This window comes from Podarcis muralis, chromosome 10 (genome assembly GCF_964188315.1).
Source record: "Podarcis muralis chromosome 10, rPodMur119.hap1.1, whole genome shotgun sequence".
NCBI lineage: Eukaryota > Metazoa > Chordata > Lepidosauria > Squamata > Lacertidae > Podarcis > Podarcis muralis.
The window spans coordinates 25,021,243-25,035,316 of record NC_135664.1 but is presented as its reverse complement, the minus strand read 5'-3'; the positions used below and the strand labels follow the sequence as shown (position 1 = coordinate 25,035,316).

The 14,074-nt window shown below is 41.7% G+C and overlaps 1 protein-coding gene across 1 annotated transcript in view; it reads left to right on the top strand.

The window, feature by feature from the left end:
* ZNF277 (zinc finger protein 277) overlaps positions 1 to 14,074 on the top strand; it is a 41,759-nt gene that overhangs the window by 25,050 nt on the left and 2,635 nt on the right. The window contains exons 5-10 of the mRNA XM_028746684.2: positions 1,608 to 1,699; positions 3,604 to 3,714; positions 6,159 to 6,291; positions 10,520 to 10,587; positions 12,239 to 12,335; positions 13,618 to 13,660. Of these exons, the coding sequence (XP_028602517.2) occupies positions 1,608 to 1,699; positions 3,604 to 3,714; positions 6,159 to 6,291; positions 10,520 to 10,587; positions 12,239 to 12,335; positions 13,618 to 13,660 (544 nt within the window). The remainder of the gene's footprint in view (positions 1 to 1,607; positions 1,700 to 3,603; positions 3,715 to 6,158; positions 6,292 to 10,519; positions 10,588 to 12,238; positions 12,336 to 13,617; positions 13,661 to 14,074) is intronic.

Genomic DNA, 14,074 nt, shown 5'->3' with positions numbered 1-14,074 from the left:
TTCCTTCAACAAAAGAATTGTAGAAATCCACCAGCTGAGCATTCCCAGAGGCAGCTGAATGTGTTTATCAGCCGTGCCTTCTTATTTGCAGAGCTATCCAACATCAGAAGCAGCAAAATAAATAGGAACCTCTTGAAAGGGTGGGGGGGGGCAGCAGCTAGATAAAGGTCCTTCTGCTCCTGTTGCTCTCTTTGAACTGATTCACACATGCATATATCTCTGAGTTTCTAGGGCTCTTGCCATCTTATCGCTTAATGACTCAACAGCTGAAGGGGAGGCACTGTTCAGTGACAGTTCAAAAGCAGGCCTTTCAAACCTTGCTGTGGATCTTGCATAAAGCAAGCCCTAAAATGGCACCTCCGCGGTGAAACTTTCTTCTCGTTGTTTTGGAGATGTGAAAGCTGCATGGGAGGTGTGTGTTCTTTCACACATACCGAGTCCACCACTTTTTGCAGCTGCCAAGAAGCAGGCATGCATAGGTAAGCTCAACCTGCAAAGTAGTTCTAGCAGGTTGTCAAATTTCCTCAAAAATAAACCAATTGCCAGAACAACTCAAGCTTACCATAGAGGGGTAGCCAATGCAGTGCCCTTTAGGTGTTGCTGATTACGGCTTATGAATTCTTTAGTCATTGGCCTATTATTATTATTATTAAGCTGCCTGTTCCTCTGCTGAGGTGCTTATGGGGTGTGAGGGTGAAGAAATAGGGATCTTTTTTAAAAAAAGTGATGACTTGCTTAGTTTCATAGCCCTGGGGCACCAAACAACTGTTTTTCCCGGTGATATAGAATGTGCTGAGGGTTTTTAGTTCTACAACATTTTAAATCTCGAGCTCTTTATATCTCCTGTGCGGTGAGGAGAAACCTAAGTATCTTCAAGTTCCAGTTTCCTCACTCTAGGTCTTCCGTTACTTGTGTAAAATATAAATGATTTCTTGCTTCAATCTCTCACGTGGAAAAGCTACCCCTAGACTCTCTTAACTCAGCTCTCTTGCCTGAAGCAATATGCGGCTTCATACTATGAACACTCGGCAGTAAAATGCAGCTTTTATTTAAATTGGAGGAGAAAATTCCTAGAAATAGATACAAAAATGGTTTTTTTAAGTGTTCTGGGAGACCTGTTAGGAATATATGATAAAATGTTTTGCTTTGGTTTAAGGCTTAAACCTATATTATTTAAGGTAAAAAAAAACAAAATTGCTCCTTTTATTCACCTGGGTGCACCTATACATCAAGGAGCCATTGATGATCATATTGATTTATCGAGGCTAAAATCTTTTCGTTACGCAGATTGAGTCCATCAATCCTTGTGTCATCCGAATTCTCATTTTGGGAGGTGCAAATACATTTTCTCCAGTTTTCATTTGAAGTGCACTGGATTAAACCAGCCTTCAGGTCTTCCTGTTTTGCCTGTTACTCTTCCTTCATGCTGTGTGAACATTTGAACCTAATCGTCGGCGAGAAAACCATGTTTTCAAATGAATCAAGTGCCTGTGTTGCTCATTAGCTGATAATGAGAGACAATGGAAAACTGCTAGGAATAATTTGCAATGAAGCTATTTTCAAAAACTAATGTGATTGCATGTGTTGTATTTCTTCCTGTTCAACAGAGAGAGAATCTGGAGCAACAGCAGAGAGAGAGAAATGACACCGACTTTCACGGTGCATGCATGTTCTGTGATAGAGAGTTTTCTGGTAACAGGTTAGCGATGAACGTTTGATTACGCGTTTTCATCCTCGTGAACATCCCAATCCTATGCAAATGGGGGAAATGGAAATGTCACTATAAGGCTTTGGTACTGATGTGGCTATAACAGCATTATAAAGCTGGCAAAATGTTAGAATTGCCCTGTGTAAGAAAAGTGCTGGTGGAAAGACCAAAGGGTCCATACAGTCCAACATCCCATTTCACACATGCCCATCAACTAGCTAACGCAGTGATGGAGATTTTGTAGTCCAGCCACATATGGAAGGCCACAGCCACTCTCATCCCTGATGATTGGCCATGCTGACTGGGGCTGATGGGTTTTGGAGTCGAGCAACTTGGGGGAGGCACAATGCTTTGGAACAAGGATTTAGCCATCATGACTAATGGCTATTGATAGATCTATTGTCCATGACTTCATCCCCTTTCGAAGTCTTGCAAGCCATTGGCCATCATCACATCATGTGCAATGAAATCCATAAAAGAAGAAGCGTAAATAATTCTTTTGTTTTGTCTGTCCTGAATCAAAGTCATTAGTTGACTGGCATTCTAGTTGACTATGCCATTAGTTGACACGGGCACACGGCTCACTTTCGGTCTGACATACCATGGTTGTTGGACCAGAATTGTTGTGTATGAATTAGTGGATCTGTGAATTAGTGGATCTCAGTGGCCCGCTTTGCACATCGCTTTAAACCACAGTTAGGTTTAACTATACTGTCAAGGTGTTGTTCAGTATACTGAGCTAAAATCTCGAACACATTGCCATGGTTTGACTTGGTATTATGTCTGAACCTGGGTTTGTGGCTTGCCTCTCAAAATAAACCACAATCCGTAACCAAGATTTTTTGCCCATGGTTTTCACCCTAGACACCAGCATGCTGCATATTCATCTTTAAAACATAGTTAACCGTGTGCAAACCAAGCCCATCACACATTTTCGTGGTGGGAATATTCTCCTCTTCTAGCTTTGCATTGGCTCTTTCTCATCACCTGCCTGGTTCTAAACAATGAATTTGATTTATGTACTTGTTTTGCATGCCAAGGTTCTTTCCTTTTTTAAAAAAAGGTGTGTGGGTTTGTCTTGTGTTGCTACCATTCAGGAGGCCCCAAGGTGGACTGACAGGCACATGCCCATAGAAGCCTTCTTGGGTGTCTGCAAGATCCCTTCCCCAACCCTGGTATTAGGCCTGAAAGGGTGATTTTGTTGTATCCAATAGAATAGGTTGGGAGGGGAGCCATGTTCAGTTTATCCAGTTTGTCTAGGTGCCCCTAGGCACAAAAAGGTTGGCAATTTCTGCAAAGCGTTAATATATTCTCCCATTTCTACTGAAATCTACTCAAATGTGCCCCCGGTGAGTAATTAGAGTATTGGTTAAAATTAGCAATTCTTTTTGGTTTCAAGCTGGCAGGTCAGGTTGTGAAATGCTGCAGTGAGGTGGCGATAAATCTTGAGATGTAAATTTTCCCATTTAGTTACACACAACTGCTTTCGCTGCTGGGAAAGCTGCACACAGTGCTGTAACTTATTCAGTGTTGGTTTTATAGGGGTGAAATCCACATTTTCTTCAGTTAAGTGGAAATAATTTGTCTAGCCGCAAAAAAAGAAACAGTGCAGTTACTTAGTTGCGGTTTTATACTATTTTAAGTGTTCCGAGTACAGAGAGCCGCTTCAGAAAGACTCTTAGGGCTTTCTTCCTCACTCCATGTTGGCCTCTGCAGGGAAAAGAGGCACACTTACAAAGGGGAGAAAGGACATTTATTTTTAGTGATGCTCCTTAAACCATAGCACCAGCCTCTTTCTTCCCCCCACAACCCACCAACCCAAAGAGCCATGTTTTGAAGCTGCCGTGAAAGTATGTTAAAGGAACTAATGCTCTGCTTGAATTCTTCCTTTGTAGATCAGACCTTCTCAATCACATGGCAAATGATCATGCATTCAATGTTGGGCTGCCAGATAACATTGTACACTGTGAGGAGTTTTTGGAACTTCTACAGAAGAAACTAGACAGGTACGCTAAGTAGCCGAGTTTACGGAAAAACTGGATATGATAATTGTAACAAATAAGTTAGTGGACACGAGAGACTCTGTATATTGTTTTGGGGGTTCTTCACATCATTATCTTCACCTAAACCATTCCTCTTTGAGCCCAGGTCCCATAGCTTTTGTATATCAGGATTGGAAAGAGCAGTAGTGTCACTTATACAGTGGTATCTCGGGTTAAGTACTTAATTCGTTCCGGAGGTCTGTTCTTAACCTGAAACTGTTCTTAACCTGAAGCACCACTTTAGCTAATGGGGCCTCCTGCTTCTGCCGCGCCGCCGGAGCACGATTTCTGTTCTCATCCTGAAGCAAAGTTCTTAACCCAAGGTACTATTTCTGGGTTAGCGGAGTCTATAACCTGAAGCGTATGTAACCCGAGGTACCACTGTACAAAGATTTAGGATGCTTCCAGATGTGCGTTCATTGTGGAACCACCACAGTTTTTTACAAAAAAGGTTTTGTCTTCATCAAAATGCTTATCCAAAACTATACTTTCCTTAACAATAATCTGAATTTCCCCTTACCACAGAAAATCCACTAAATAAAAACAACCCGTTGTACATCCACAGTCACTATTGGAAAGGAGGTGGGGAGGATGTCAACTTGCTTCTTGCATATATATATATATATATATATATATATATATATGCAAGAAGCAAGTTGACATCTTGCTTTATATATATATATAAAGTTTGGAATTAAATCAATAGTAAGGAGCAGTTCAGATATCTCTGAATTGTGTTTATGAAAAAAAGAGCTTGATGCATAGGTCCTTGAGTATTCTCAACTGACTCAGTTTGTAGAAAATGGATTTTTAAGAGCTTATAAAAGGGAGCCTGGGAATTGACTAAGTAATATTGTTTCATAGTTCTATGGATGAATTAACAGTAAAAGTTGGAGATGGTCTCTAAATGCAATCCCTGATCAATCTGGGCACCTGAAGGCAGGAGATATGTGTGTTTGTTTGTGTGATGGTTGGAGAGAGGGCAGTATTTTTACTTACCAATGCAATATGCTAACATGTTAAAATGTTCTTCAAATCAGTTCAGTTACATTGATCTGTGAATCATGCAGCCGCGCAAAGGGTCCTTGTGATTCTTGCTCAGGCAGCAGAATGAGATATATGGGAATCTGATCAATCAGCATTATATTAATGCCAAGCAGAGTCACTCTGCCCAAAGCTATCTGAAGCATGACTTACTAAGGTTGTTCCACACTGTAACCCTCTTGCAATAAGCAATCTTTAAAATAATATTCTTGCTTTACAAAACTTTATGGCTGCCATCAATCTTGATTTTAATTAATTTTTATAATGTTTTTATAATGTCGCACTATTTGGTGTTGTTAGCCGCCCTGAGCCCGGCTTCGGCTGGGGAGGGCGGGATATAAATAAAATTTATTATTATTATTATTATTATTATTGCTGTATTAAGTCAATCCATTTTTTCTGTGTTGAAGGGCATTTTCATCCAGTACCAAATGATGCCAACAGCTAAAGCTCAGTGAGCTTTGCCTGTTGTGCTTGCAGTGGTTTATACTTTGGGGGAAAAATTTTTTTGTTATTGCATTAATTTAGTTGTCTGATTTTTTTATATTCTTTGCCTCCATGGCTGCAGAACTTGTTTATTCCAGTGTCAAATACTGTACGAGGATACAATACAGAAAATTTATAAAAGTTATTGTAAACATGTAAAAAAAAAAAAAAGCTCAGTAATACCAAAAAATCAGCAGTCATATAAATTCTACAAAGCCAAACCACCAATAATTCCCCCCAAAATGATTAATTTTGCATATTTACACTACATCAGTTGGCAGTGGTGGTTCCTTTAACACAAGGGATTAATGTGTTTTTTCCCTGGTGAGCCAATTCTATATCTGCTCTCCCCCTCCAGGGACAAATTTTAAAAATGGGTGGGGTCACCTACCTGTCAATCAACTGACATTGGGCGATGTTTGTCTTTTGAAAGTGCACTCCCATTGTGCCTTCAAGTAATCATAGAATCACAGAATTGTTGTTACATGAGTCTTCTAATCCAACCTTCTGCAAAGAAGCTATTTTTTTGTCCGAGGTGGGGCTCGAACCCTCGACCCTGAGATTGAGTCTCATGCTCTGCCAGCTGAGCTATGCCAGCTCTTGCAGGGCGCTCCAAGATTATGAAGCAGTTTGCATCGAAACAGCTGCTGAAACAGAGCGTTAACACATGCCTTAAGCCTTCTAATTCAGCATATGCTCCTGAAAACCATGAGCTGCCTGAATCGGGGGGGGGGGGGTCTTTCTCTCTTTAAATTTATCTAACCACGCTTTCTCAAAGTAAGCTACTGTCATCATAGTTACTTGAAGTAAGTGGCTGGTTCCTTACAGCAATGCCCTTGCACCAGTTTGTAATTTTATTTATTTATTTTTAATCTTAGCTTGCAGTGTTTGTACTGCGAAAAAACCTTTCGAGATAAGAACACACTCAAGGATCACATGCGAAAGAAGCAGCACCGCAGAATCAATGCCAAAAACAGAGAATACGACAAATTTTATATCATTAATTATCTGGTAAGTTGATGTACAATCATACCTCAGGTTACAGACACTTCAGGTTGCACGTTTTCAGGTTGCGCACCGCGCCGAACCCGGAAGTACTGGAATGGGTTACTTCCGGGTTTCGGCGCATGTGCAGAAGTACTAGATCGCGCTTTGCGCATGCGCAGAAGCACCGAATCACATCCTGTGCGTGTGCAGACATGGCGCTGCATGTTGCGAACGCTGCGGGTTGTGAACGTGCCTCCCGCGCGCATCACGTTCGTAACCTGAGCATCCACTGTATATGCAACTCTTATTTGACTGACAGTGCAATCCTCTATATGTCAACTCATTTTTTTAGTTCACTGGGACTTCCTGCCTAGTAAGAATGTCTGAAATTGCAGCCTGATTTGCAAATTGTATGCGTGATGCCATCAAACTTAATCAGGTTTAAGTCTCACCAGTTTTAAATCAATGAGATGCAAGTGCTTTGCCGGCTGGGGAGCTTGACAGCGATACCAGGAAAGGTGCTAGAACAGATAATTAAACAGTCAGCCTGTGAGCACTTGAAAAAGGATGCTGTAATTACTAAAACCCAGCATGGGTTTCTCAAAAATAAGTCATGCCAGACAAATCTCTCTCTCTCTCTCTCTCTCTCTCTCTCTCTCTCTTGTAGAGTTAAAAGCTTGGTAGATCAGGGAAATGCTGCCACATAGTATATCTTGATTTCTGTAAGGTTTTTGACCAAGTCTTTCATGATATTCTTTTGGAGAAACTGGTAAAATGTGGAGTGGGTGAGGTAACTGTTGCTCTTGCTTGTTCTTTGGCCATGTTCTGCAAGACCAAATGACAAAACGAGCACTTCATTGTGACCAGGAAACGGAAATGCCTCTTTCAGCCAAGGTGAATGGGCATGTTTTTATATCCACCCCCCAAATGTTAATAATGAGGGGGAGACAGGTCAACACCAACAAGGCCTCCTCTACTGATCGTAGGGCCCAGGATGGTCGATACTGAGGAATGCTTTTTAAGTTCTTTGGTCCCAAGGCATTGGAGGTGTTATACTGCAGTGCTAACATTCTGATATCCGGTATCTCACTGGCATTTCACTAAGGCTGAATTAGTTTCCCAGCCACTATTAAAGCTTTCCCTTTCTCTTTAACTGAATGTGGACTGACATAATTGAAATGACAGATGTGTAGCCTCTCTCGTTCATTATTGCACACCCTGAAGCATTTGGAGGTCATGAACCAGCTCTTCAAAACCATGTTTGATTTTTCTAAGAAGACAGAAATGTAATGCTATTGCCTTATAAGAGTGTTTTTATTGGGCAGTAAATATTGTATAAAACTCAAGAGTTACTGTAATAGCAGTAATAATTTTTCTAGTATTGCCTGTGTACTAGAATTTCACTTAATGGGATTATTTGTGCCTTATGGCTAGGAGATCCTGTGTGCTAGTTACTCTAAAGTAGTTTTCTGTGTCACAGTTTATTGTTGTTGTTGTTGTTCATTAAATTTATATTTTGCCATTCATTGAAAGACCACAGGGCAATTTACAAGTTTAACTGGCCTGGCTTGCTTTAAGCCTTTCTGAGGGGCTATTCACAAAGTTTAGGTGTGTTTGTAATATGCCAGGACACAGAGCAAGTCTGAGGCCTGTGTAACCCCACCAACCACATGGAATAAGAAGAGGTAAATGAGCATGGGGGAAGGAGGGGATTGCCTAGCCCTTGGGCTCACCCTTCTGCCATGCTACATGAGTGCCTGTGTGCCTATGCAGATAATGAAATGGTCCTGTTAATACAGTGGTACCTCGGGTTAAGAACATAATTCGTTCTGGAGGTCCGTTTTTAACCTGAAACTGTTCTTAACCTGAAGCACCACTTTAGCTAATGGGGCCTCCCGCTGCCATCCGGAGCACGATTTCTGTTCTCATCCTGAAGCAAAGTTCTTAACCCGAGGTGCTATTTCTGGGTTAGCGGAGTCTGTAACCTGAAGCGTCTGTAACCTGAAGCATATGTAACCCGAGGTACCACTGTAAAGACTTTTAATTCCAGTAGTGAAGAGCAAGCCCAAGCCATTAGGCAGTTTGCTTCTGTAATTCTCCTGCAATGAACTTGTTGAAAGAGGTAAAATTCCCCGTTGCTTTCGGTATAGCTGGAAATTACTTAAAACCTGATGTAGCCTAAAAAATCTAAAGCTTGTGTCTATTCTAAACTTGGGGTCACTTGATACCATTAGGTAAAAAGGTAAAAAAGGTAAAGGACCCATGGACAGTTAAGTCCAGTCAAAGGCGACTATGGGGTTGCGGCGCTCATCTTGCTTTCAGGCCGGCGTTTGTCCACAGACAGCTTTCCGGGTGATGTGGCTAGCATGACTAAACCGCTTCTGACACAATGGAACACTGTGGCTGAAGCCCGAGCGCACGGAAACGCCGTTTACCTTCCCGCTGCAGCGGTACCTATTCATCTACTTGCACTGGTGTGCTTTCGAACTGCTAGGTTGGCAGGAGCTGGGACAGAGCAACAGAAGTTAACCCATTGCAGGGATTTGAACCTCCAACCTTCTGATTGGCAAGCCCAAGAGCTTAGTGGTTTAGACCACAGCGCCACCCGCGTCCCCACTTGATACCATTATACTGTAGGTGGTTAGGGAAGAGAACTCTTCCTCTACCACCCCCTTCTCACCCCTTTTTTAGCTTTTCATTAAAAAGTTAGCTGCTTGACATGACCACTTTCATGGGAGGCCACATGGTACTATGGAGGGTGTGTGTGGTGAGAGGAGTGTTAATGTGAGGTACCAGCAGTTATCTCACTATCCTGGTAACGTTAATTAATATGGCTGCCGCACTTGGAGAGTTTACCCTTGAGAGTAGCATCTCTGAATTAATTACAGGATCCAAATTCCCTAATCTGTACTGACATCTTGTTACAGGCTGTTCTAACAAATGTCTGTCTGTGCGCCGTTTACCTGGCACGCTGTAGCAGCTTTGATGGAGCTATGGGACTGGTCTTTTTGTGTTTGTGTGTGTGTTTTCATTTGCTATAAAATATCGCAATAGGGTCATTGTAGATTTGTAAGACTCCATTTTAATCTCTTGGCTCCATGACTTTTCTGTGCTATTATTTAATAAGGAACAAGGGTAGGACATGCCAACATACCTAGAAGTGGGAATAACTAACACTGTGTCTGAAGGACCTACAATGTTGTGTGAATAAGGCGAAAGCCCTTTAAAAGAAAATGCCACCTGGCTACTCCTGATCTAAGCATCTAGCTAATAATACACTTAGCATTTGAGTAGCTAGATGGTGCTTTACTGTTATTTCAAACATTTTCCCTTACTCCTCAGCGTTGTAGCTCCTTCAAACATAATGGCCCTTCTGTCTTCCCCACCCCCAGAAAAAAAAACATGCATTGCCAGAAAAGGATATAAAATAAAAGTGGGTCGTATCTGTGGCACTCCAACTTACCCAGGGTCACATCTTGACAAAGAGTCAGAATTTTAAAATAATCCAGCCCAATATTAGATTTTGTGTCAGGCTATGTGCTCAAACAATGTTAAAGGTGGCACAGACATAATTCTGTCAATTTGGCCCTAGAAATCTTCGTGATATATATTTTTTGAGTTAAATATTTGTTGTATTTATTTATTACCTGATATATACACTACTCCTTGGGGGACAGTTGACCCTTCAAGGTGGTGTGCCAAATTACACAAAATGTAACAATTTTAAAAAACAAAATAAACATAATTTATACTACCAAACCAGCCAGTTTAGGCTTTTGTGGCAGGCTAACAATAAAAATATATACATACATACATACATACATACATACATACATACAATACATTCTCCCACAGTAAAACAACAGTATCTTAACTCTAACAAGCTATTACAAGGAGGGAAGTGCTTTACTGGAAATGTAAAAATGTAAGACGTGTAGGTGAAAACGTATTCCGACTGGTTTTGGGAACTGACTATTTTTAAGGAGAGGAGTGGTGTGATGATCTGTATATTTTAATAGGTCTGGTATACATATAGATACATATATACATATTAGTTCTATTAATGTTTGTTTTTTAATTATTGCTTTCTTTTCTGTGTTTTAAGCTGTTTTTATTTTAGCTGTAAATGACCTTGAGTGGCCTCATTTTGAATTATTTACATCCACTGTCTAAGACTAAGACTTGGAGCATTGACTGTTGCTGAAGTATAATGGATTCATGTTTGCTCTGTGCGTTTTTCTTTCCCCTCCAGGAATTTGGCAAGACCTGGGAAGAGGTTCAGTCCGAAGATGACAGAGAATTGTTGGACAACCAGGAAGAGTAAGAGTTGTATTTAAAGTTTAGAGTGGTGGGAAATCTGTTCTGCGGGCTTGGCAACATTATGTTGTAAAAAAAGTGGCATTCAGGGACAATGTAGGTATGGCCGAGAATGTTGATGAATAGGATTTCCAGCGTTTTTTAGTGTTTTATAGCAACCACGAGGAGCTCCAGAGCCATAGAAGACACAGTTCAACATGCTATCTATTCCCACCCCACTTATAATAATTTTGCGTTTTAATGTACAGTGGTGCCCCGCAAGACAGCTCTTACTGTTAGGAAGAACTTCCTGACAGTAAGAGCTGTTCGACAGTGGAATTTGCTGCCAAGGAGTGTGGTGGAGTCTCCTTCTTTGGAGGTCTTTAAGCAGAGGCTTGACAACCATATGTCAGGAGTGCTCTGATGGTGTTTCCTGCTTGGCAGGGGGTTGGACTCGATGGCCCTTGTGGTCTCTTCCAACTCTATGATTCTATGATTCTAAGACGAATGCCTCGCAAGACGAAAAACTCGCTAGACGAAAGGGTTTTCCGTTTTTTGAGTCGTCCCGCAAGACGAATTTCTCTATGGGCTTGCTTCGCAAGACGAAACGTCTTGCGAGTTCTTGCGAGTTTGTTTCCTTTTTCTTAAAGCCGCTAAGCCGTTAATAGCCGCTAAGCCGTTAATAGCCGCTAAACCGCTAATAGCCGTGCTTCGCAAGACGAGAAAACCGCAAGACGAAGAGACTCGCGGAACGGATTAATTTCGTCTTGCAAGGTACCACTGTATATCCTTTCTAGTTAGGGCATAGCAATAAACTGTATGGACTACCCTTCTAAAGAAGCAGGGCCCACCATATTTCCCCAATTCTCTCATAACCCCCACGAGAGTCAGAAAACAAAGCAAAGGGGCAAGTGCCCTAGGGGAGATAGCACAGAAAAGCTAGGCCCCAGTGCACTACAAAATTCTGCAGCCGTTTTTTATTCCTTCATTTAAAGTTCTCAGAAATTTAGGGTTAGGGGTTGGAGAGGAAATGGGGGTTAAGAGGAGGTGAAACTGAGCCATTGGGAATAAAATACAATTCCTTTTCTAGCTGTTATTTCGGAGCATGGCCACTAGCTAATGGTTTTGATTACTATAGAGATGGCATTGTCCAACTGCACACTGGAAGCAAACCATCCTCTGTGGAAATGAAGTATTGCTTTACCTTGCATTTGTTCCTTACAAGTAAACACACCCCTACCCTTCTGCAGTAGAGTGGTACCTCGGGTTAAGAACTGAATTCGTTCCGGAGGTCCGTTCTTAACCTGAAACTGTTCTTAATCTGAAGCACCACTTTAGCTAATGGGGCCTGCCACGCTGCCACCGCGCAATTTCTGTTTTCATCCTGAAGCAAAGTTCTTAACCCGAGGTAATATTTCTGGGTTAGCGGAGTCTGTAACCTGACGCGTATGTAACCCGAGGTACCACTGTACTTTGCATTGACATAACTGCCTGACAGTCTGTGAAGTTGATTCCCGTTTACTTTCATGTTAGATAAGTTGAAGCAGAATTGGGCCCCATGTCTGTAGCATCTCCATATCTTTCAGAAACCTTTGCAAATCACCAACTTCAACTGGCTTTTTGCACTGCTTTTTTTCCCCCTTTCCTTTCCCTTTTTCTTTTTTTGTTGTTGCAGAGACTGGTCCGGCTGGGAAGAACATCCCGTTTGTGCAGTGTGCCTTTTCTGTGAAAAGCAAGCTGACACTACAGAAAAGCTCTATTCTCACATGGAGGTAAGAGGCTTGTTCTACTTTCTGTATTAGATCTTGCTTTGGAAAAGGGGGAGGATATAATTTGATAGCGTTCAGGTGCCCTGTTCTAGTTCAAAAAACCCCAACTGTTTTATGTCATTGTTCCACAACATGGTGCCTTCCAGACACTTTGGACTACAACTTCCATGATTCCTTAATCAGTGTGGTGTAGTGGTTAAGAGTGATAGTCTTGCAATCTGGGGAACTGGGTTCGCGTCTCCGCTCCTCCACATGCAGCTGCTGGGTGACCTTGGGCTAGTCACACTTCTCTGAAGTCTCTCAGCCCCACTCACCTCACAGAGTGTTTGTTGTGGGAGAGGAAGGGAAAGGAGAATGTTAGCCGCTTTGAGACTCCTTAGGGTAGTGATAAAGCGGGATATCAAATCCAAACTCTTCTTCTTAACATTATCTATGCCCACCAGGGCTGGTGGGAGTTGCAGTCCAAAATATCTGAAAACCCCATATTGGAGAAGGCTGCTCTGTACTTTATTAATTTCAGCAGAGAGAATGTTTTGGCCACCTTTTAGCAGAGTTTAAAACTTTGCATTTATAATAAGGAAAGATTAGAATCATCATACTGATTGGAGTCTTCTTGTACTCATGCTATGTTATTATTGGCAGGTGTAGTAAATAAATAAAAGATTTTAATGCAGCTGGGACTGGGTACAATTTGTCCAGGCTTCTCTGATAAAACACAAAATGGAGAAGAAAATGAGAAACAACCCAGTGGGGACTGAAGAAGCTCAATGGGCACAGAATACTGGCTGGCGGGGTGGGTGGGTGTAGCTTAGAGTCACTTGTACCCTGAACAGAAGCATGGCACACTGCAGCATTTTGTTGCAGGACCCCACTTGTAAAGGTTAGCATTTCAATAATCCACTTGAGAGACCTATATCCTACTTAGGTCTCTCTTAATAGGTCTATCTTAATAGAATATGCATGCTGAGTACTGAAAGCCTGAGTTTCAATCCCTGGTGTTCACAGTTAACAAATTCCAAGGAGCAAGCTTGGCAAATACCATGCAGAGTAAAATAGCCCTCTGCTAGGTGGAACAGTAGTTTGATTTCCTGTGATGCTGCTTGTAAGGTCCTAACAATAGTAGCATGAAGAATTTTCAGCAATCATACAGCAGTAGTCCATAGCCTGTAATCAAAGCAAACTTGCTAAGGTGTGCCTGTTCTTCATAAACTTCAGGTGTTTTCAATTTGAAAAATTCTTAATTATTCACAATTAGAAGCCCTTTTTTCCTCTTCCCAAATTCCAGGAGGCTCATGGATTCGACCTGCTAAACATTAAGGCTGAGCATGGTGAGTAAAAAGCATATACTGTATCGGAGACCTCTACCGCTGCTGGAAATGTGTCTTCTTAGAAGTGCAGGACCAGAAGTCAACCTATGTCACTCCCAAATGTTTCAGTTTTGACGGTTCTGACCTTTTCTGAATGTAAAAGGGTAGCATGAGATACATACAGTGGTTCTCAAGAAATCACTGTAGTAAGCAGATTGAGGACAGTATGTATTGTTCTTGTTCTGTTAGTGCAAGGATTTACTCCTGTGCAACAAAGCAGCCTGTGCTTCCTCTCACATGTGCTTCCTCCCCAAATCAGCTCTGGAGAATTGGGGGAAACCGCAGAAAAGATTTAGATACCTCCTTCCCCTGTTCCATCTTAAGACTACAACTAGACACACACTCCATGGGTCGAACATAAGCCAAAAAAAATGT